The sequence below is a fragment of the Bufo bufo genome, chromosome 3 (assembly GCF_905171765.1).
Source record: "Bufo bufo chromosome 3, aBufBuf1.1, whole genome shotgun sequence".
NCBI lineage: Eukaryota > Metazoa > Chordata > Amphibia > Anura > Bufonidae > Bufo > Bufo bufo.
The window spans coordinates 600,778,544-600,802,585 of NC_053391.1; the positions used below are offsets into that span (position 1 = coordinate 600,778,544).

Consider the following 24,042-nt stretch of genomic DNA (forward strand, 5'->3'; position numbering starts at 1 on the left):
CTCCATGAACCCAAACCCTTCCTTCCTGCACCAGCTTCTGAGCCACTTATTTAACTCCCTAAGCTCCCGTTGTCTCTCTAGTGAGGTGACGCTCGTGGCACTGGTAGTATTGGAGTGCTGCCCTATTTCCATAAATAAAAATAAAAAAATATATATATATATATATATATATATATATATATATATATATATAGCATTTTTCATCCTACAAGGTTACATTTCAGCCTAGCTGCATATCTTAGGTTTACATTCTTTTAATGGGAATACATATTCTTATCAGTTTGATAAAAATAAAGAAATCGGCTTAAATGAGCGTTTGAGCTGTGAGGAGTTCAGAGGTAAGTACTATACATAGCTGTCAGAACAGCAACATGACGGGACTCAGTGTAAGGGCCTATGCACACGACCGTATGTATTTTGCGGTCCACAAAAAAACTGATCCGCATAAAATACTGATGATAGCCGTGTGCATTCTGTATTTTGCAGAACTGAACAGCTGGCCCCTAATAGATCAGTTCTATCCTTGTCCGTAATGCGGAAAATAATAGGACATGTTCTATTTTGTTTTTGCAGAACGGACATACGGAAACTTAATGCACACTGAGTAACTTCTGTTTTTGTTTTTTTTCCGGACCAATTGCAATGAACAGTTCTGCATACGATCCGCAAGAAAATCCGAATGATCAGGGAAAGAAATTACTTTTGTGTGCATGAGCCCTAAAACTGAAACTAAGATTAGGGGTGCACCGAAATTTCGGCAGCCGAAAATATCGGCCGAAAATGCACCTAATCCACTTCGGCCGATATTGTTACATATCGGCCGAAAATATGGGGTGTGGGATTTGTCACCCACCATCTGCGGGCGGGCGCCGGGCGGGCGGTTTACTTTGTCACTGCATCTTTATTTTACCTTACAATCGTGAGGCTCCAGTAACTAACAACTCTGCAGGCAGAGCGGAGGCCGGCGTAACGTCACTTACTCACGTGACGCGCCTGCTCCGCCTCCTTCATTCATAAAGTGGGCGGAGCAGGTGCGTCACGTGAGTAAGTGAAGTTACGCCGCCCTCCGCTCTGCCTGCAGAGTTGTTACCGGAGCGTCACGATTGTAAGGTAAAATAAAGATGCAGTGAGTGATGCTGTGAGCAGCAGGGCCGGGGCTGTTATGGGTAGGGGGATCGGTCTATGGCACTGCTATGGGGAGGGGGGATCTGTGCACTGTTATGGGGAAAGGGATCTGTGCACTGTTATGGGGAAAGGGATCTGTGCACTGTTATGCCCATAACAGTGCACATATCCCCTTTCCATAACAGTGCACAGATCCCCCTCTCCATAACAGCGCCACCCACAGATCCCCCTCTCCATAACAGCGCCACCCACAGATCCCCCTCTCCATAACAGCGCCACCCACAGATCCCCCTCTCCATAACAGCGCCACCCACAGATCCCCCTCTCCATAACAGCGCCACCCACAGATCCCCCTCTCCATAACAGCGCCACCCACAGATCCCCCTCTCCATAACAGCGCCACCCACAGATCCCCCTCTCCATAACAGCGCCACCCACAGATCCCCCTCTCCATAACAGCGCCACCCACAGATCCCCCTCTCCATAACAGCGCCACCCACAGATCCCCCTCTCCATAACAGCGCCACCCACAGATGAATTTCATTCATGAAAAAGAATTATTAATAAAATCATTAAAAAAAAAGTATTTTAAAAGTATTTGGGCAAAAAGGCAGTTTCGGTTTTCGGTCAAGGGCATCCTGAATTTTCGGTTTCGGACCAGAATTTTCATTTCGGTGCACCCCTAACTAAGATACTCTGCAGCTTTGCTGAAATTTAACCCTGTAGGACAAAAGCTGCTGAAAATGAGAAAAATGCAGTCATAAAGTTCAACCCTAAAGGTTTTCATAGCTTTTAAATACAATGCAATCTTAGTAAGGGCATCTGTCAGTAGATTTGTACCTATGACACTGGCCAACCTGTTACATGTGCGCTTGGCAGCTGAATACATCTGTGTTGGTTTCATGTTCCTATGTGCCCGCATTGCTGAAAATAATAAAGGGTGAATATATGCAAATGAGCCTCTGGGAGCTAGGTGTAACGGTAACTCCCCTGTTCCTCCTAGAGGCTCATTTGCATATGTTAAAACTTCATTTTTCTCAGCAATGCGGACACATATGAACATGGAACCAACACAGATGCCTTCAGCTGCCAAGTGCACATGTAACAGGTCGGCCAGTGTCATAGATACAAATCTGCGGACAGATGCCCTTTCATGTGTTCTTGGAAGAGGCGTTATACTTGGATCCTCTAAAACTGGGATCAGCAACCTCCGGCACTCCAGCTGTTCTGCAACTACAACTTCCAGAATCCTCCTTTCACTTCTATGGGGGTTACAAGAACAGCCGAATAAGTGTGCATGCTGGGAGTTGTAGTTTCACAGCAGCTGGCGTGCCGAAGGTTGCTGATCCCTGCTCTAAAAATACTTGCATTATGTTTGAAGCTACATATCGGCCATTCTATCTGTGTCAGTATCCAGACTGTTGATTTTCTTCTTGTACTTCTTGTCTATATATGTTATTAACCTTTCAGTATATGGTTGCATAACGCTCTGCCAGGCAGGTCGTCACTAAGAGCAGAATCTCCGCGTTTTCTTCCAAGTTCTCTTTTTTTTTTTTGATTGTTGCACACAATAATAATGTTGACATTGTATGGAGAGGTATTGTGGACCGGTTGGTAGGAGACCATTAACAATACCAGATGTCTGATGCTGCTTCAGAACAATGATGAAAAGTTCTTTCACTGGTACTTTGTATATTTCATTTGAAAACTACATTAGCCTCAAGGTTGTTATTTTTTTTTTATCCTTATGCGTCCCCCACTGTAATTCATTTTATTAAAGGCACAATGCATAACAAATCTCAATCTTCATTGTAAGGCGTCTGCAGATGATGTAAATTGTGCTTTGCTTTTATTACTAGGTTTATAGGATTTACCACACTTAAAGGGTTTCTACCACCAGAAATACTGTTATGTAGCTGACTGACATTAGTGATGCGCTAATGTCAGCACTACATAACACTATGTTTCTAACATTAGTCCCTGCAGCCGATTTCGTCTGCGATGCAGGGAACAGTGACATCAATCAAGAGGAGCGGGGCAGGCAGAACAGGGGACCTGGGCGGGATAAAGCGTTAGTGGACGGAGCCTCTAGGTGCTGATTTTACGCCCACATAGCACCTAGAGGCTCATTAGCATATAATAAAAGTGCTTATTTTACAAAAACGGCTGCAGGGACAAATGTTAGAAACATACTGTTATGTAGTGCTGACATTGGCGCATCGCTATATCAGTCAGCTACATAACAGTATTTCTGGTGGTAGAAACCCTTTAAGGCTTTTAGCCCTTTTTTTTGTATTAAAATAAAGCTATTGAGAGAAGCCATTTGTAGTGTATGGCTTGCATTATACTTAAACCCTTTCGGTAGAAGTTTTTTTTATTAGAGCATCCATGATTTTCTTTACTCAAAGAGGTTATCCAACCCCTATAATGCCCCCCAAAATGCCCATGCACCTCATACAGGTTATACTTACCCCGGTACCTGCGTCACTCCTGATGCCCGCATTGCTGTTACTGCATCTCCACGACACTCCAGCTGTGGTGAAACTACGACTCCCAGCATGCTCCAATCATTTCTATGGAGTTCTGAGAACAGCGAAGCAAGTGTACATCTTGGGAGTCGTAGTTTTAGCACAGCTGGAGTGCCGGAGGTTAGACATCCCAGCGCTATGCCTTGTAGGACTAGCTCAACTGAATGTAATGGTACATTTCAGTTAGCGATCCGTTGCATCTTTCTAGAGTAAAAGTACTTTTAATACATACAGTCAGGTCCATAAATATTGGGACATCGACACAATTCTAGCATTTTTGGCTCTATACACCACCACAATGGATTTGAAATGAAACGAACAAGATGTGCTTTAACTGCAGACTGTCAGCTTTAATCCAAATCAGGTGAACGGTGTAGGAATTACAACAGTTTGCATATGTGCCTCCCACTTCTTAAGGGACCAAAAGTAATGGGACAATTGGCTTCTCAGCTGTTCCATGGCCTGGTGTGTGCTATTCCCTCGTTATCCCAATTACAATGAGCAGATAAAAGGTCCAGAGTTCATTTCCAGTTTGCTATTTGCATTTGGAATCTGATGCTGTCAACTCTCAAGATGAGATCCAAAGAGCTGTCAATATCAGTGAAGCAAGCCATCATTAGGCTGAAAAAAACAAAACAAACCCATCAGAGAGATAGCAAAAACATTAGGCGTGGCCAAAACAACTGTTTGGAACATTCTTAAAAAGAAGGAACGCTCAGCAACACCAAAAGTCCCAGAAGACCATGGAAAACAACTGTGGTGGATGACCGAAGAATTATTTCCCTGGTGAAGAAAACACCCTTCACAACAGTTGGTCAGATCAAGAACACTCTCCAGGAGGTAGGTGTATGTGTGTCAAAGGCAACGATCAAGAGAAGACTTCACCAGAGTGAATACAGAGGGTTCACCACAAGATGTAAACCATTGGTGAGCCTCAAAAACAGGAAGGCCAGATTAGAGTTTGCCAAACGACATCTAAAAAAGCCTTCACAATTCTGGAACAACATCTTATGGACAGAAGAGACCAAGATCGACTTGTACCAGAGTGATGGGAAGAGAAGAGTATGGAGAAGGAAAGGAACTGCTCATGATGCTAAGCATACCACCTCATCAGTGAAGCATGGTGGTGGTAGTGTCATGGTGTGGGCATGTATGGCTGCCAATGGAACTGGTTCTCTTGTATTTATTGATGATGTGACTGCTGACAAAAGCAGCAGGATGAATTCTGAAGTGTTTCGGGCAATATTATCTGCTCATATTCAGCCAAATGCTTCAGAACTCATTGGACGTTGCTTCACAGTGCAGATGGACAATGACCCAAAGCATACTGCAAAAGCAACCAAAAAGTTTTTTAAGGGAAAGAAGTGGAATGTTATGCAATGGCCAAGTCAATCACCTGACCTGAATCCGATTGAGCATGCATTTCACTTGCTGAAGACAAAACTGAAGGGAAAATGCGCCAAGAACAAGCAGGAACTGAAGACAGTTGCAGTAGAGGCCTGGCAGAGCATCACCAAGGATGAAACCCAGCGTCTGGTGATGTCTATGCGTTCCAGACCTCAGGCTGTAAATGACTGCAAAGGATTTGCAACTAAGTATTAAAAAGTGAAAGTTTGATTTATGATTATTATTCTGTCCCATTACTTTTGGTTTCTTAACAAGTGGGAGGCACATTTGCAAACTGTTGTAATTCCTACACCGTTCACCTGATTTGGATGTAAATACCCTCAAATTAAAGCTGACAGTCTGCAGTTAAAGCACATCTTGTTTGTTTCATTTCAAATCCATTGTGGTGGTGTATGGAGCCAAAAATGTTAGAATTGTGTCGATGTCCCAATATTTATGGACCTGACTGTATGTAAATGAGTAGTTAAGTGCATTAAGTAAGGTCCAAGCCACTCAGTGCACCCTTGCACCTCCTGTTTCCATGGTCAGCCCCTCCTTCTCCTTGATTGTCATGGGTAATTAAATTGCTTGCAGTTTTTGTTTCCGTTTTAAAGGAATGGTGTACATGGATAATAGGAGTTGGAGTACAGATGCAGTGTCCATCATGGAATACTAATCACAGGTCTTTTTGTCTTGCAGGTACCTGTGCAGTCTTGGTTTGATGACATGGGAGACACAGAACTTTTAAGCCTCATCCCGATCTTTGAGGAGCTCAGCGACTCTGAGGATATTTATGCAAGTCTTGGACAGCTGAGGGCACCTTAAGACTCTTTGTCTTGACTTTGTTTTATCAGGGGACTTTTTATATCTTAAATTGTTTTTTGTTTTTTTCAAATTTCTTACTCGCTGTGCCTTTGGCCTCAGAGGAAGAGGAACAAAAACTGATATTCACAGCAGAAGAAGAATTTCAAGGGAAATTCATCTGCCCTTAACAAGCAAACTGGCTGTGGCTTACACTCCTAATGGCTCGCATGCCAGGCGGCATGTTAGCAGTGAATGCAGGGATATATTAATGCCATTGCTTTGGTGCACTAGTAGAAGACAGTGTCCTTTTGAACAATGGTACCGTGTACCTATGGTTTTCGGTTCTCCACTACTGTTTAGCTTTCATATCATTAAATGTCTAGGCTGGAACATTAACACAGAGGGTGCAATACCAAAATGCTGAACTGAAAGGGCACACACAGGTACTTCAGATAGTTTGATAACTTGACACGCATTAGGAATCGGGCTGCTGGGACACCGTCATAACTTTCCCACCGATTTCCTTAAATTTCTACATGCCAGTGTCTGTCATGCATATTTTTTGCTGAATGCACTGGCCATGGTAACTGTTGGCACTGACTGGCATTTTGTGCCCTTTACAGTCCGTCTTTCTTATTGGAAACATACTTTGATGCCATGAATATTCTGTCACTTAAGATTATTCTAACTCATCTCTCCGGAAACGGATTTATACGGTATTTGTATTATAGTTCAAGATTGGAGCTTTGCTGTCCAGGCGCTGGCAGCATGCCTGTGTTAAAAGAGCATCTGATCAACCCTAGTAAACCACACTGCATCATAGGGTTGATCAGGTCGAGTGCAACGACCCCTGTCTTGCAGCAATCTGTTGTGTAGTTATTGAGAAATTCATGCTCGGAGCACTCAAGGGGTTGGCCTCGGAGCACCTCTTCATCCTTGCCTTGCACCCTTTGCCACTCCTTCTCCCCCAATGATTGACAGGGCCATGCATCCTCTCTGTTCTGATGCCTGGTCCTGAAATCTCATGCATGCGCTGGCGAGATTACCTTCGTTGCATGCACTGTGGATCTTATTTGGTAGTCCCCACTCTGAAATCAGGACTGCCAGTGCGCCAATTGTACTGTTGCAGGGGCATGTGCAATACTTTTAGGGCCAGGTTTCAGATCCGGATGCCTAGCCCTGTCAATCATTATGGGAGAGGGAGTGGTAAAGGGTGAAAGGCGGTGGTGAAGGCGTACGCCAAGGAGCTAGGCCTGCCCCTTGGTGCTCTGAGCATTTCATTAACACAATAAAAGTATGACTTTCCCAAGACCTACACATTGGATTGCTGCAAGAGAAGTGGGGTCATTGCACCCATCGTGATCAATCCTACAAGGCAGTATGGTTTACTAGGGTTAGTCATGCTCTTTAATGTAAATGCCAGTGATGTACAGGGTATAATTACTACAAAGACGTGGTAAAAACACTGCAGTAGGGATGCGTATCACTGGTTACGCCATCATATTCATGGCCTCTGTGCTTCACCCAAACCCCCTATCCGTTTATTTGATGGAACAAAAGACTATCAAAGCCAAAGCGATTTATAACGATTGATGTTTTTAGCCACTCAGAGATTATATGTAATATTTTTTTCTAATAACTGACTTGAATCAAAGCCGTTTGTCCATCTGCTGCCATTGTGGGCGAGGGAGAGGATCGGTCTGACTATAGCTTTACTGTTTGGTATCTAGCGATGGTTTGATAATTGTATTTATCAAGCCCGTGGAGAATGGTGCTTGGTAACTTCAACCTGTTACTGACCATACACTACAAAGGCAAAGCCTTATTATAGCAAGGGTATGAGAAACGTTCTAGTCCTTATTTATAATTCCATTGGCACTACCCAGCTATAAGATGGCCATGGCCTCTTTATGCCAGTATTTGGTCACTGAGCAGGGACTTTCCTGATAGGTAATGAATGGAAAACCATGCAGTGCCTTTTTTTTGGCTATTTTAATTACACGTATTTTAAAAGTCCATAGATAGCTATTTTTTACTCTTTATAACACTCGTTGTTTTTGGAGTTTGAGATGTGTAGCTATCATCTTCCGAGGTTATTTTCATGCTGCCTCTCAGGTAGTGAGTGATCTACAAGAATCTGTAAGACTGTTACAAAGTAGACCTCAGGGGAAACACTCCTACTGAATTATACATCACGTAACGTGGCCCATCCACTGTGGAGTTGGCCATCTTGTTTTTACTGAACACTTCTGCACATACGTCGGCAAAAAAAAAAAGGAAAATGGAATAACGTACATTCCTGTGTGTATTTTCTATGGTGTGAGGATGTGCGTTTGGGATACAACCTTCTTGATTGAGGGTCTACAATAAGTATTAGGTTTATTTTTTCCTTCTTTTTAGGTTGAGCAGCTGTTGGATGGTTTTTCAGCACATTGCTGTATTTAAGGTTCTACAAGACTGAATGGGTGAATTGTTAAAATATGTAATCCCTCTAACAGAGCATGTAATAAAATCTATTTTTATGCCCTACTTTGTGTTGTGTGCTTACATTTGAATGAAAAAGACCTGAAAGTCCCATATGTCCCGGCTCGGACTAGCGCACAGGAGCAGGTAAATCTACCAATGGGCCCATAGTCCCCTACTTCCTGCCCAAGGGACACATGGCACATTGACTGCCCTACATACAGATAAGCAGTTTACAGGATATATATATATATATATATATATATATATATATATAATAAACTGGGTAAATTATTTAACAAATACCCAATTTACTATTAAGATGCATCGGGAGGCTGAGATGACTTGTAGATATAGAGGCATCCTCTTTTCCCAGTGACCCACCTTCTCTACAGCCATCATCATCAGTTATCAGGCCGCATGATACTGTTGCTGTGTTCTTGGCTCGCATTGCTAAGTGGACCCTAGTCCTAGGCATGAGCCAGTCGGCGGAAGACTGACAAGGGTCTCAGGAAAGAACTGAGGGACAGACTACTACTGAAAAAAATGTGCAAGGGGAAGTCAGATAATATTTCTATGTAGCTGTACAGTGGGCCCCCAGAATGAATTTTACTGGTGGGCCCTAGGCTCCCCAGCCTAACACTGCATATGTCGTACCTAGACCATGAGTGGACAAAATTTGTCAGTACGGGATCTAATGTTTTTGGAGCTTGAGTTAAAGGGACTGGGACATCATAAAATGGTCAGTTGTTACGTTTTTATGTTAAACATATTTTTATTTTTAGGAATTAAAAAATAATAATAATCTGAAATCTTGCAGTTTCCTTTCCAGCCACTAAGCCTAATAATATATCAAGCCTTCCTGTTCTGTACAGATCACTTTTCAGCAGTCATCTCCTAATCATCTTCACTTGTGCATTTACAATAAAATATGGTATATCTGTATAGCTATAACAGAGGATCCACCTTTCACAATAGGTGATAATGACAGTTTTCACCTCTTACCCCTCCATACAAAATGTCCTGTGTACAGGTCACAGAGTATGTCCAGAACACTCTCCCATAGTCAATGACTCATCCCCAGGATAAAGGTCCTATGGTCCATGTGGCTGCTGTAAAGGATATTTTTCAATGCTGCTCAACGCCTCTCAGATGAGATGGCTGCCCCCTTAATTATGCACTGAAGAGAATAAAAAAATCTACCATCAGAAAATAAAAATAGTTTGGAAAAAAACGCATGGTCTGATTTCATTGAAAAGTGTGGACTCCAAACAAGCACCAAGCAAAATAATTCTTTTAGAAATCATTATTGGACATACCGGGAAATGCTGTGCTCCTTAGAATGTGATGAAGATCTCCCAAGTAGAGATTGAATTTCACCTACCAGTAGGTCTGGATTTCTACATTAATATTTTACCTAGGAATTGTTATCTTAGGAACTTCTTTTTAAATTCTACCACAAATGTCTGTAACAACCACTATTGGGGGGCTCTCCATGTGGTAGCACCTTCAGGAGTGGACTGGGACCTTAAAGTGGTCCCATCTTGTAGGTAGATCTAAACTGACAGAAGGCATAGTCAACAGAAGTAGGCAGGGCCATCAATACCATACTGCCCCAGCAGAACCAAAGACCACTGTGCAGCACATATACTGCCCCATCAAAAACTACAGAGCACCACATAATAACTCCCCAGCAGCCCTTCTGTGGTGGCCAGCGCCAGCTGCCATGTTCTGTAAGTTAGGAAGCCACCTGTGATTGCCAGTCAGGTACATAACCAAACACAGAAAGCTGCAATGCATTTGGTATTCTAACACTTTTTTGATCACAGCCGGCATTAGCTTTTTCAGCAGTTTCAGTAGCTCTTCTGTGGGATTGGACCCGACGGCCTAGACTTTTCTCCGCACTCACATCAATGACCATGTTGCCAATGTGACCCTGTTCACTGATTGTCCCTGGACTGCTTTTTGCTAGGCATTACCCACTACATACAGAGAATACCCCACGAAAGACTTTTTTTGCAGTGGGATCTCTGCCGAGGAATCGCCAAAATTACGTGAAAACTCTAAAGATACAAGAGGAATTTATTAGGAGGGAAATATTTGAAGTCAGTTTTTTGTTTGAGCCTGCATTGGTGTGCTTTGTACCAAATTTGGCTTCTCTTTAGGCTAGGCCTACACGCCAACATGTCACGTGACAAAAAGGATACAATTGTACCAATGTTGCGCGACATTTTTTGTAATGATATTCAATGGTTGTCATACTGCAATGCGCACAAAAATCCAGTCGCAGTGCAACACCATTGATTATCATTACGAAAAAATGTCACGCAACATTGGTGCGACATGTTGCAGTGTAATTGTACCCTTTTTGTGACCCCATTGACTATCATTATAAAAAATGTTGCGCAACCTTTCTGCCACATGTGGTCGTGTAGCCCTAGCCTCAGAGCTAACACTTTGGTCTAGAAATGCCACTCACATTTTTCTACACCATCCACTATAGGAGTGAGTCACAGTGATAAATCTGGAGTGAAACCAATTAACTAAACATGCCCCCTTTGGTGAGGTTGGCATAAAACTACAGAAGTTGACAAATATTTGCACAAAATGTCACTTACTGTAAATTTTGCAGCTTTTTACACCAGAAAACTGGCGTTCTCTTTTCATATACAACCCCCCCCCCCCCTCCCTCCGCCTCATTGTTTAATGGTTACTACTGTACCTTAATTTGGACCCAGGTTGCTAGGGACACTACAGCATATTTATGAAGCACCTGTTGCACTTTTACATTTCCGCCACTTATTTTATTTAAAAATCATAAATTTGGCAGGGAGGGGCCTGCATGAAGCTATGCTAGGAGGCTTTATGAGATCTGCATCCGTTTTTTTCTGCAGACCTACTCATGTCAATAAGGGCTCATGCACACAAACGAGCCATGTCGTTGCCGCCGCACCGCAAAATAATAAACATGTTCTATTTTTTGCGGTGTGGACAAGTTGACTGGGTCTGCATCTGCCAGCGCAGGCCACACGGACTGTGCCTGTGCATTGGGGATCACAAGTTGCGGGCTCATGCACACGAGCTGGGTTCACATGTGACTGATTGTCCGCTCAGGGAATACTAAAAATACTAAAAGTGGCCCCGTTTTGTAGTCGGGTCCAAATTGATGGAAGGCAGGGCCAGCAATACCATATGTGGCACATTATATCACCCTAACAGAGCCAAATACCACAGTCCATCCCAAAATACTGCCAGCAGGACAAAATACATCCCCAAAAACTTCCACTGGCCGGCCATGAGGAGGGCTCAGACGGCCCTCTGGGCATTGGCCCACCGGGATATTTCTCTGGAACAGTCTCAATATAATTAAGGAACGTGTGCGCCGCGTGGTCGTGCTGCGGCCCGCAAAATGCGGGCCGCAATGCATAAACACTTTAATGGGTCCGCGATCCGGCCGTTCCGCGAAAAGATAGGACATGTTCTATCTTTTTGCGGAGCGGAAGTACGGGACGAAACCCCACGAAAGCACTCCGTAGTGCTTCCATAGGGTTCTGTTCCGCACCTTTCCGCATCTCCGGATTTGCGGACCCATTCAACTGAATGGGTCCACATCCGTGATGCGGAATGCCCACGGAACGACACCCATGTATTGCGGATCCGCAAATGCGGTCCGCAATACGGCAATGGGGTGCACACGTTCATGTGCAGGAGGCCTAAGTCTGTGCTTTATTATAAAAGGGGTATTCTATGTGAAGTTATCCCCCATTAGATAACGATTAGATCAGTGCGAGTCCTACAGTATGAGAACTCGGACCCCATACCCCGTATAGCCCTGAAATTAACAGAGCTACCGGTCGGACATGCGCGTAAGTGCTCTATTAATTTCTATAGGAGTTTTGAAGATGGCTGAATACAGTGCTCGGCTATTTCTTCAACTTCCATAGAAATGCCCGACCGGCCACTCTGTCCCAGCAGTATCTAATAGATAACAAAACCGGAATACCCCCTTAAGAGTCCAGTTGACCCCAGATGTAAGGTTGTCTTTCGAGTCGCACTACTTCGTTCTCTGAGGTATTGCTCTGCATTAGGCTACATGCACACGACCATATGTGTTCTGCGGTCCGCAAAAAAAAATGGATGACATCCGTATACCATCCGTTTTTTTTTTTGCGGATCCATTGTAACAATGCCTAAAACGGACAAGAATAGGACATGTTCTATTTTTTTGCGGAGCTACGGAACAGACATACGGATGCGGATATCACACGGTATGCTGTCCGCATTTTTTGCGGACCCATTGAAATGAATGGGTCCGCATCCTATCCGCAAAAAAAAACGGAACGTACACGGAAACAAAATACGTTCATGTGCATGAGGCCTTAGGCTGACAGAAAGTCAGGTGGCAGGTGGGTTTTCCTGATCAGACCTTTTAGTCAAGGGCAGGTTGTTCTGATAAGCAGGAAAGAAAGTTCAGCAGCAACTCACTAGAGAAAATAACATGTAGGGCCCGACTTCTAAAGAGGATTTGAGTTCTTGTTGAAACCACAAGATGGCGCTGATGATTCGCTTCTGTCCTAGGGCCTGGAAATCTACAGCACTTTGAGATACAAATTGTACTTAGGTGCAGGGGCGTAGCTATAGGGGAAGCGGCTGCTTTGGGGCCCTGACCCAGAAGGGGCCCATCCAGGAGAAGGAGGACTAAAATATTTTGTCAGGGCCCCCTCAACAGTATTACACAATGAAATGATATACAGTGACAGTATAGACAGTGTAGAAAATGGATGGAGCAGCTGCCGGGCCTGGTCTGAGAGAGCGATCTTTACCAGCCACAGGAATGGGGGCGGCATGAAAGGAAGGGGTTGCGAAAATATTACTGGGGGAAGGGGGCCCCATTAAAAAATATGCTGTGGGGCCCAGTCATTTCTAGCTAAGCCATTGCTTAGGTGGACATTTATTAAGGACCAGTGTTTTACATGCCGGTCTTAATCTATTCCCAATGGCATCAGATGCACAGCACCACGGATATAAAGAAGCGCACCTCTCTTAATAATTTTGGCGCATCTGTGTAGGTCCATAGTCCAGAAATGAGCTGGTGTAGATTTCAGGTATAGTATAAACCAGTCTCCTGGTGTAGATTATAATAAATGTGCCGGCCTTTCCCCGCACTGCTCATAAAAGTGGTGAGAAAGGCGCAAAAGCCCCAAAAAGTTGCAAAATTTTGCATTAGCAACAATTTGACGCCAGTTTTCTGGTTAAAGGGGTTGATAAATGTCTGTTCAGAGCAGAGATGTGGAACAGACAGCACACAGCCTAAACGCATTATAGTCGTTGGGGCGATTTATTTGAATTTGCTGTGTGCAGTCCGTTTTTCATGGACCGTTGATAGAACATGATGAAAAGAAGTGACAACGGGAAGTACCGCCAGGCGTGAAAAAAGGATCGTTCCTTTTTTTTGCAGACAAAACACTTACGAGTTCTACAAAACTTGTCTGAATAGGCTCTTAGGGGGAGTTTTATATTTTTTGAGGCTCCACTTTTAAAAAAATATACAAAATTGTGTCAGAAATAACACGTCTTTAGACACACGCCATGTGTAGCAAATATATACTGTATATCTTTCCTTAAAGGGATCGTCTCTCCTGTCTTCAGCACGTCAGGCCTGGACTTCTGGTGCCCTACGGGTGGTGGTGTCTGCTAACAGGACGGGCAGCACAGGCCAGCGGTGCTGGGGTGCTGTCATTTCCTCCCCTGCCCTGTGCATGTTCTGTTAATGATTCAATAGCAGCCTCGGTTGGCTCAGTAGAATGATAGCAGCCTTGGCGCAGCAGCGTGGCAGATCTATAGGACATATGAGATTCCCGGCAAAATGCAATTCAGATACAGGCAATATGAGGTGGCCGCGGATGGCAGCTAATGTGCAGGCCCCCAGACCTGGGGGTCTCTGCAAATGTTCTGTTATGTATTGTTATGTTTTTGCCCAGCATTTCAGCAACAAGAGGTATGGTTGGCAATGGTTGGCAGAAACACGACTAACCTCCCTGTTCCTCCCCTCTTGGTAGGAGTGGGCTGGTCATCTTCCTGCCAGGAGGGAGGGAACAAGTCCAGACAGAAAAGAGATAGGACTTACATGCCAGAGCTCCCACAAGGGACCGTATTGAGTTCTCCTGTGAGATTCTTACTCCAGGAGATTGCCAGAATCAAGAACACTGCTTTCAAGAAGCTTCAGTGTGTGAGACAGCAGAGTAATCAGCGAAATCACAGACCCTGCTGCCAGTGAGGGAAAACAGGTCAGACAGCCATCACCTAGAGTAACCATCAGTTCATACAAACATCAAGATGGTTCACAGTGGACACCTATATCCACAAGTGTCTGCAAGTGCCGTTAAATAACCAACCAACCAGCCACCATACTTCCTCCTAAGTAAAAAGAGACTGTCAGGACAGACACAGACGAGCGAGTTCAATGTGAGGAACTCCCTGTGTGTGTCAGTGTGATTGCCCGTTCTGACATCCCCTGCTCTGATAGGATCGCACCGCATTATAATGATTTATAAGACTCTGTGACCCTGCTAGACCTTGAATCTACTGAATTACACTGACAGCATTATGTCAGGTCTCGCAGGGACACACAGCTTTATAAATCATTATAACCTGTGCGATCCTATCAGAGCACGAGAAGTCAGCATGGGAAATCACACTGACAACGCAGGGAGTTTCTCACACTGAACTCACTCATCTGTGTCTGGCCTTATATGTTTACTTCTGGTCTAATTCTTCACACCACCTTTCCACTGCACCGATCCCCAGGAAGCACCACACTGCAACACAACCCCTCATCAGGACCGCTACCACTCCCATCCTCTGGGATGCAGATGTGTATACGTGGGAAACTATACATGGCCACTCTCAACCAGAAAGGCTGGCTTTGTTTCCTTTCAGAGCACAAGCGTAGCCACCATTGATGCATTGCACTGGTAGTCGTATCCCCTAGAGACAAGCGAGTCCATTGCGGGAAGCACGCTCCGTGTGTGAGCGCTATCCTCTGCTCTGGACTTGCAGGAGCGCACGCCATTATACTGATTAGAATGCTATGTGCCTCTGCTTGACCTGTTTTTTACAGGATGATACTGACAGCTTTATGTCAGTATGATCCTGTAGCAGTAAGGTCAAGCAAAGGCACATAGCATTATAAATCATGATAATGCCGTGCGCTCCTGCAAGTTCAGAGCAGAGGATCGCGCTCACACACGGAGCGTGCTTCCCGCAATGGACTCGATCGTGTGAAACAGCCCATAATCAGCAGTTGTTGATCAGATGTATTGGGGCAGATCCAGTGGGGCAGATTTACTAATCCTGTAGACAGCATCATTCATCTCAGTGGCTCAGGCAGGATGATGTATTTGGTGCAGGGATAGACACTTTTGTCTAACTCTATGCCACCTATTGGTTGATCTATGACCAAATTGCCCAAAAAATTTAGCAAAATGTTACATTTTTAATCACACTCAATTCTCCATTAAACCATGTCCCATTGATGAGCTATGAGTAGTGGATTTTTCTAAAACTAGATGCACCAATAATGTGCCAAATTAGTCTATGTACTGTACTATCAGATTAGTAAAGGTTAGCCTTAAAGGGTTATTCCCATCTGGAACACCCATAGTGTGGTGCATGAGTGCCCACCTCTCCATTACCAGACAGAGCCCTGATCTTGAGATAGGTGCAGGTCTCTGGGTGGATATGCTATAAATGTCCAGATGGGAATAACCCTTGAAGTACTGATGACCTATCCTCGGGGTAGGTCATCAATATCTGTATGGATCTAACTCCCAGCACCCCCGGCAATCTGCTGTGGGGAATCTCTGTTGCTGCGGCCTCTTCCTCGGCCTGTGACGTCCCAGCCATTCTGCAGCTCAGTCCTATACAAGTGAATGGGACTGAGCAGAAATACCGAGCACTGCTGCCACACAATGGACGGGACTCGGTATACTATGAAGATGCTGCCGCACTCATCTGTGGCCCTTTCAGAGGTGCTGGGAGTCAGAACACCCACTGATATCATATGATATTGATGACCTATCTCAAGGATAGGTCACTGCCCTCCGTCAAGAGAAAATCTGTGGTCTGTAAGGAGTTACTCACATCACTGATCCCCGCCGCCCCCTCTTAATTCAGACTCCAACTCCAATGTGCCCTCTATACAGCCCTTCATGCTCCCACTCCATGAAGCTGGGGCACAGCTACGAATCCATAGGACCTCAGCAGTAGAGTCAGTGATGTGCCACCACCGAACTCAAGTAATTCATACACCCGCTTATCTACTTTTTACTACAGCAATTAATGGTTCTCCGGTAATACAATATTGATGACCTACCACCAGGGACAGTGCATGGATCCATATTGAGCGGAATTTCCTGAAAACCCCAAAAGTTTTTATGTAATGTCCATACCATGCACCTGCACATGACATGACTCTTTTGGATAAGGATATTATACCGTGTTTCCCCGAAAATAAGACATCCCCCGAAAAAAAGACCTACCTCTAGTTTTGCCTATCGCTGTAATATAAGGCATCCCCCCGAAAATAAGGCCTCCCCGATAATAAAGCATCCCCCGAAAATAAGGCCTCCCCGATTATAAAGCATCGGCCGAACATACCGTAATGCCTCCCCGATTATAAAGCATCCGCCGAACATACCGTAATGCCTCCCCGATTATAAAGCATCCGCCGAACATAATGCCTGCCCGATTATAAAGCATCCGCCGAACATAATGCCTCCCCGATTATAAAGCATCGGCCGGACATAATGCCTCCCCGATTATAAAGCAAGCCACCCCAGAATGTAAGGAGCTCACAAATTGGCCGCAGCCAGGACAAGCTGCCGCCTTCTTCCGCCCGCTGCTCGCTCTGCCCTGATGGAGTATCACAACTTGGCTGGCACGGACACACAGGGGACGGGGTGACAGGTGGGGGGGGGGGAATAGCTGATGGAAGGTGGGGGATGTCTGGTGAAGATGGGGGGGGAGAGACTAAAAACGGTAATCAAAATGACACAGGGTGATCAGGGTGGGGAGGGGGATCATTTAAAATGACACAGGGGGATCAGGGTGGGGAGGGGGATCATTTAAAATGACACAGGGGGATCAGAGGGGGGAATCAAAATGACACAGGAGGATCAGAAGGGGGTACTAAAATGCTATAGTAATCCCCCCCCCCCCCCTCTGATTCTCCTGTACCATTTTGATTCCACCTTCTGATCCCCCTGTGTCATTTTAAGTGATCCCCCTCCCCACCCTGATACCCCTGTGTCATTTTGATTCCCTTCTCTGATCACCCTTTGCCATTTTAAGTGATCCCCCTCCCCACCCTGATTTCCTTATTTTTTTTCAACAATAAATGTGACATCCCCTGAAAATAAGACCTAGCGAATCTTTGGGAGCAAAAATTAATATAAGACACTGTCTTATTTTCGGGGAAACAGGGTAGTTATTTCAGGATCCTCGTCTGTGTTGTTTTAACGGGTTGTCCTAGGGGCATTACTAAGCACAATGCAGATATGCATCCACAGGAACAGAGGGATGGCCTTGCAGCGTCCCACTACATGTGTGTGGGCACTGCTTAAAAGCACTTTTTCTCTAAAAATTGTATTATGCTATGTTATGTAATTTTGTACTAACTTATCTGCAAAATCTCTGTTACCAGGCAGATTAGGTGTAATTTATACATCCCACCACTAGATGGGGATATCACTTAGGTCTTACAAATACCTAGGTCAGGCCTAGTTAGTGGGTGGAGGTTAGGCAGAACAGAGGAGATTAGTGGAGTAGTGGGAGAGAATGCAGAGTGAAGACTCCACACCACAGATTAGTGAGTGGAGCCAACTTCGCTATGTGGTAGTACCAAGGTGTGAGGCGCAGAAGAGCGTTTTCCTTCTGTGGCCGGACTATATACTTGTATCCCTGACCAGTAGGAGAGAGTTTGCCTCCCTGGAACAGAAACAAGCATCAGAAAGATTCATCGGTGATAATAGCCGTTATTTAGGGCCACAGACACCTTTGCGCATGGTGGAAGACTTATAGCTTCTGGCAGCCACACCATACTTCTGGGAAACAGATTAGCTACCTGTCCCAATATTCAGCTTGGAGGGAAAGGACAAGGTATAGGACTGAGCATACCAACTGAAGTAAGGTACTCCATAACCACAGCCTAAATCAGAGCCTAAGAAAGCCTATAAACAGTGGATTCACAGATTAACTCTACTGCTAACAAAAGACTGCATTTTGTTTGGTGTACCTACTGCAACTGGAACCAACATCAGTAAAAGTTGTGAGTTGTACCTTACCACTGTCTACCTCAGGGGTGGGGAACCTGCGGCCCGCGGGCCGCTTGCGGCCCGCGAGATCATTCAATCCGGCCCCCCATGCGATTGTAAAACACCGCCGCCGATTGTCACTATGGAGCGTAGTAAATGTATTGCTAAACACACTGACAATGAATGGATGATCATGGCGATCATTCATTCATTGTCCGTGTGTTTAGCAATACATTTACTCCGCTCCTGCGGCCCGCCCCTGTTAGCCGGCGCCAGCCAATAGCATTTACTCTGCTCCTGCGGCGCCAGCCTCCAGCTATTGCACTGCAGCTAAGATGCTTCCCTAGGTTTACAGCCCCGCCCGCCGTGAGTGACGTCACGCCGCCGGGCGGGGATCACCATTCATGCTGGCTGGGATGACACTGATGGGAGGAGCATAGAGAGGACGAGCCAGCGCCACCGACGAGGAACCATTTCCAGCAGCAAGTAAGGCAGCCAGACAGCATCATGAAATACAGCAAATTTTTTTAATATGCAGCATAGCGGCGGGGGGAGGGGGGTAAATGTCCTGCACAGTGCACAGGACATTAATACATAAGTTACCATGACCAGTGCAGGACATTTACCCCCTCCCCCCATGCTGCATATTAAAAAAAATCACAATGTCATTAGGGGAAAGTTCTTATCTTTATTCAGCAGTTCTGAGTCCCGACAATCTAATCTCCCCACGTCCTCTTCTATACAGATACCCTGGCTGAGTAATGTAATTACTGAGAACCTCTGCACAAGGATTACTCCGCCTGAGCCCGAAAACCATCAAATAGTCCCTGCAGAGTAATCCTTGTGCTGCTGATCCCGGCAATTACATTACTCAGTGTATTTGTATAGAAGAGGACATTGGGGCTCAGATTAAATTGTCCGAACTGCTGTATAAGGATAAGAACTTTCCCCTACCAACTTTAACTACTAGTGTTCCTCCACCAGCTAAGCCACAGTACAGTTTGAATCATGTGTCCGGGTTGAAGGCGGAAGGAGACCCGGACACATGATTCAAACCCTGTACAGTCCGGGTCAATCCCGTACAGGTGGCAACCCTAGGTAAATGTCCTGCACCGGTCAATGGTCATGGTAACTCATGTATTAATGTCCTGCACAGTGCAGGGCGCTGTGTAATGTAAAGGGGTCCAGTGATGCAGGGTGCTGTGTATTGTAAAGGGTCCAGTGATGCAGGGTGCTGTGTAATGTAAAGGGGTCCAGAGGTACAGGGTGCTGTGTAATGTAAAGGGGTCCAGTGATGCAGGGTGCTGTGTAATATAAAGGGGTCTAGTGATGCAGGGTACTGTGTAATGTAAAGGGGTCCAGTGATGCAGGGTGCTGTTCTTTATTTGTAAAAATTGAGTATATAAATAAAGATTATACAAAAAAAATGTTTGACCAAATAATAACAGGCTAATTTTTAAGTTGATCATTTTGTATGGCCCCCGAATGATGTTACAAAAATCCAAATGGCCCTTGGCAGAAAAAAGGTTCCCCACCCCTGGTCTACCTCATTATTACTACCATTGGTTGTACCACCATTAAAGGGTTTCTATCACTTCGTATGCCATAATTAGCTCTCAGACACTAGCGATCCGCTAGTGTCTGCTCTGGCCAACCATCCTAATATAACAGCTTTTGGGGCAGCCGTTTTGCTAAAAAAAGAACTTTTATAAATATGCTAATGAGCCTCTAGGTGCTATGTGGGCGGCATTAGCACCTAGAGGCTCCGTCTACCTTCATACACAGCCACCGCCCAGCGCGTCCCTCCAGCCCGCCCATCTCCTGATGAATGCGATCCTCCGTGTGACGCAACGGACGAATTCTCGCACATGCGCCGTGCGCGGCTGTATTCGGCGCATGCGCAGAGAATGTCTGACCACTTCCCTGCTCAGACATCTCCACTGCGCCTGTTCCTTGGAGCACTATGACGTCATCGGCGCAGGCGCAGTGGAGATATCTGAGCAGGGAAGCGGTCAGACATTCTCTGCGCATGCGCCGAATACAGCCGCGCACGGCGCATGCGCGAGAATTCGTCCGTTGCGTCACACGGAGGATCGCATTCAGGAGGAGATGGGCGGGCTGGAGGGACGCGCTGGGCGGTGGCTGTGTATGAAGGTAGACGGAGCCTCTAGGTGCTAATGACGCCCACATAGCACCTAGAGGCTCATTAGCATATTTATAAAAGTTCTTTTTTTAGCAAAACGGCTGCCCAAAAAGCTCTTATATTAGGATGGTTGGCCAGAGCAGACACTAGCGGATCGCTAGTGTCTGAGAGCTAATTATGGCATACGAAGTGATAGAAACCCTTTAACGGTACTGGCGTCATGACAAATACCATCAAGGGACTCAGCCGCAACAAGCACCCTAAGCACCCCTAACATCAAGGGCACCTCAACCACCATCTTGGCTGGTGCTTCCCCACACAGAGCGTGCCCCGGAGGATTTCGTGCTGTCCACCTCAACACTGTGCTGCCGGCCCAGGGAGGCTTTCTGCTAACCGTGAGTAAACTGATGAACTGTGCACCTCACATGTTGCCCCTGTGGAACTGGCTGGCTGCAGCCTCTTAGATGTTATCTTCCTTAACCCTGCCATGCCTGTTTAAGTCTCAAGGGGCACTCCTGTTTTTAAATTTTTAGGTCTCAAGGGGCATTCCTGTTTTTAAATTTCTTTTAAAATTTCAAAATCAATTGACAGGAAAAAAACACATTATCACTTACTAATAGTGATTGTTTTCCTGCACTCCATCGTGGCCTTCTCTCAGATTTTTCTAGGCCATGTGACTTCACGTTCATCGATCACGTGGCCTAGGAGCAGCTCAGCCCCATTGAAGTTAAATGTGGCTGAGCGTGACACCAAACACAGCCGCTATACAATGTATGGCGCTGTGCTTGATGTGCTGAGAGAAGGCCGTGGTACTATTGCGAGTGTCAGATACTGATCGGTGGGGCTCCGTTTCATCATTAGTATAAACGTCTCATAAAACCCCTTTATGTGGCCAAGATTGGAGGTTCCTTTGATCCCATCCATAGTCAAGTGGCTACTGTAAGAAGAAAAGCTGTTAGCTGTTAGTGACAGCTCGCCCTTAGGCCTCATGCACATGACCGTGCAGTTTTTTGCGGTCCGCAAACCGCGGATCCGCAAAAAACGAAAGCCGCCAATGTTGCCTTCCGCAATTTGCGGAGCGGAACGGGCGCCGGCAATATAAATGCCTATTGAAAGCGCGGACAAGAATAGGACATGCTATATTTTTTTAGCGGGGCCACGGAACGGAGCCACGGATGCGGAGAGCACACGGAGTGCTGTCCGCATCTTTTACGGCCCCATTAAAGTGAATAGGTCCGCATCCGAGCCGCTAAAACGGCGGCTCGGATGCGGACCCAAACAACGATCGTGTGCATGAGGCATTAGAGAAGGAGTGCTCAGTGACATCACTGTACACTGAGGACCCGCACTGCCTCCTGTCAAGAGAAAACAGGCGGTCTGTAAGGAGTTAAAGGGATATTCCTTTCATAAAGATTTATAAGATATCAAGAGACTATGTCACATATGCTTCATAGGTGAGGCATCTCTGGGACCATAACCTGGAAGCGAATAGATTCTAAAAGTCGATGTAAATTTTTCAGAAAGTTCTGATTGTACCAAACCTGAATTCAATTCGGGAATATAAAAGAGAACAAGTGAGAGATGGAATATCAGAGCATTTGATTCAGGTTGAATTCCTTCAAACCCAATTTAGGGCTTGTGCACACGAATGTAAAGGCTCCATGCCCATATTGCGGCCGTGTGCACTTCGTGCTGCGGAGGCGGACCCTTTGACTTGAATGGGTCCGCGATCTGCAAGATATGGCCAAAGATAGGCTATGTCTTATCTTTTGTAGAGTGGAGGCACGGATCGGAAGCCCACGAAAAACAATACGAAGCGCTTCTGTCGGCCTTCGGGTCCGTGCCTCTACACAGCAAAAGATAAGATATGTCCTATCTTTGGCCGTATCTTACAGATCGCGGACCCATTCAAGTCAATGGGTCCGCATCTGCAGCACAGAGTGCACACGGCCGGGGCCCGTGCATTGCGGACCACTATTTGCAGTCCGCAGCGCGAGCACAGAGCTCTTACGTATGTGTGCATGAGCCCTTAATCTGATTCGTCAGTCGTTTTTTCTGAATCGGACTCAAATAGAATTTTAAGAGACTTGCTCATCTCTAGAAGGAAGTTGATTTACAGGTAGCTGTGGTTATATTAGCAGAGCTGCTTACTTTTGCTTTTTTGCAATGTACTAAAAGCTTTTCAGTTGTCATACTCTAGGGAAACAAATACAGATACGTCCTCTGAATTATATTATCTGCAAGACTGGATGGCCATTTACAATTATACATACTGGTAAAGATCCATTGGGACAATATATATTCCATGGAAAATAAGTTTGTATAATAGAAAATGCCTCCATTCATTCAGGAGAATAGCAGTATATATACTTTACACATGGTTTGCTGCTTTTTATTCTGTTTTGTTAACTATGAACTGAAATTTATGCTCACAATATCATTTTCCTTTTATTACAACAACAACTACAACGAAATAAAGCAATGCACAAAGCCATTACATAAATAACTGAAGAAAGCTACTATAGGGGACTCATATTAAAGGGAATGTATTCTCAGAATTATTACTGTACTTAAAGGGATTTTCCCATTAATCATTTTTATACCAAAAGTTTGAAAACTATTTTTATTTGTTTTAAAGTAATTTACAGAAACTACAGAGTTTCTACTATAAAAAAAATATATTTTCATACCAAAACACTTTGTCCTGCTGCTAAAGTGTGCTGATGTGGGCAGACTCTGGACAGAATCAGCCTCTTTCGCCTTCTGACATTGTAGTCCCTTTTTACTTTCCAGTCCATCTTAATAATGCTAACATGCTTAGAAGGAGTTTTCTCAGCTATAATGTCATTTTACAGCAGAGGCTCTGGTTTGGGTCAGACTAACCCACCAGAGGCTCTGACATTTATTATGGACCTCAAAGTCCTGCAGGAGACAACCCCTTTTTGAAACCCATTTCTTGCCACTAATACCAGGGGCACATCCTTATTGAGGCAATGTGAGGCAAATCTACTGAACTGTACAAATGGAAGGTGGCCCCTCAGAAACATTTCCTCTGGTGGGCCCAAGGATCCTCAGTGATAAATAAACAGAGCATCACCATGCCGAGAACTATATGCGAGGAGAGCAAATAAGCAAACATCTTCACCAGCACCCAGCTTATCAGATGCTCTCATACTATAAGCAGTAATGAAACTTAGATCCAGGAACATACTACTGGAAGCTGACGCCAAGTGAAGATCTCAAGGCTGGCTAGGCTAGCCCTTGAGCTAAAAACAAAAGC

At 45.1% G+C, this 24,042-nt stretch overlaps 1 protein-coding gene across 2 annotated transcripts in view; it reads left to right on the forward strand.

The window, feature by feature from the left end:
• Positions 1 to 8,372, forward strand: part of CTDSP2 (CTD small phosphatase 2) — a 53,863-nt gene extending 45,491 nt beyond the window's left edge. For both annotated transcript variants that reach the window (XM_040425931.1, XM_040425932.1), the window contains one exon: positions 5,739 to 8,372. In XM_040425931.1, the coding sequence (XP_040281865.1) occupies positions 5,739 to 5,864 (126 nt within the window). In that variant the 3' untranslated portion in view covers positions 5,865 to 8,372. The remainder of the gene's footprint in view (positions 1 to 5,738) is intronic.
• The last annotated feature ends 15,670 nt before the right edge of the window (positions 8,373 to 24,042 follow it).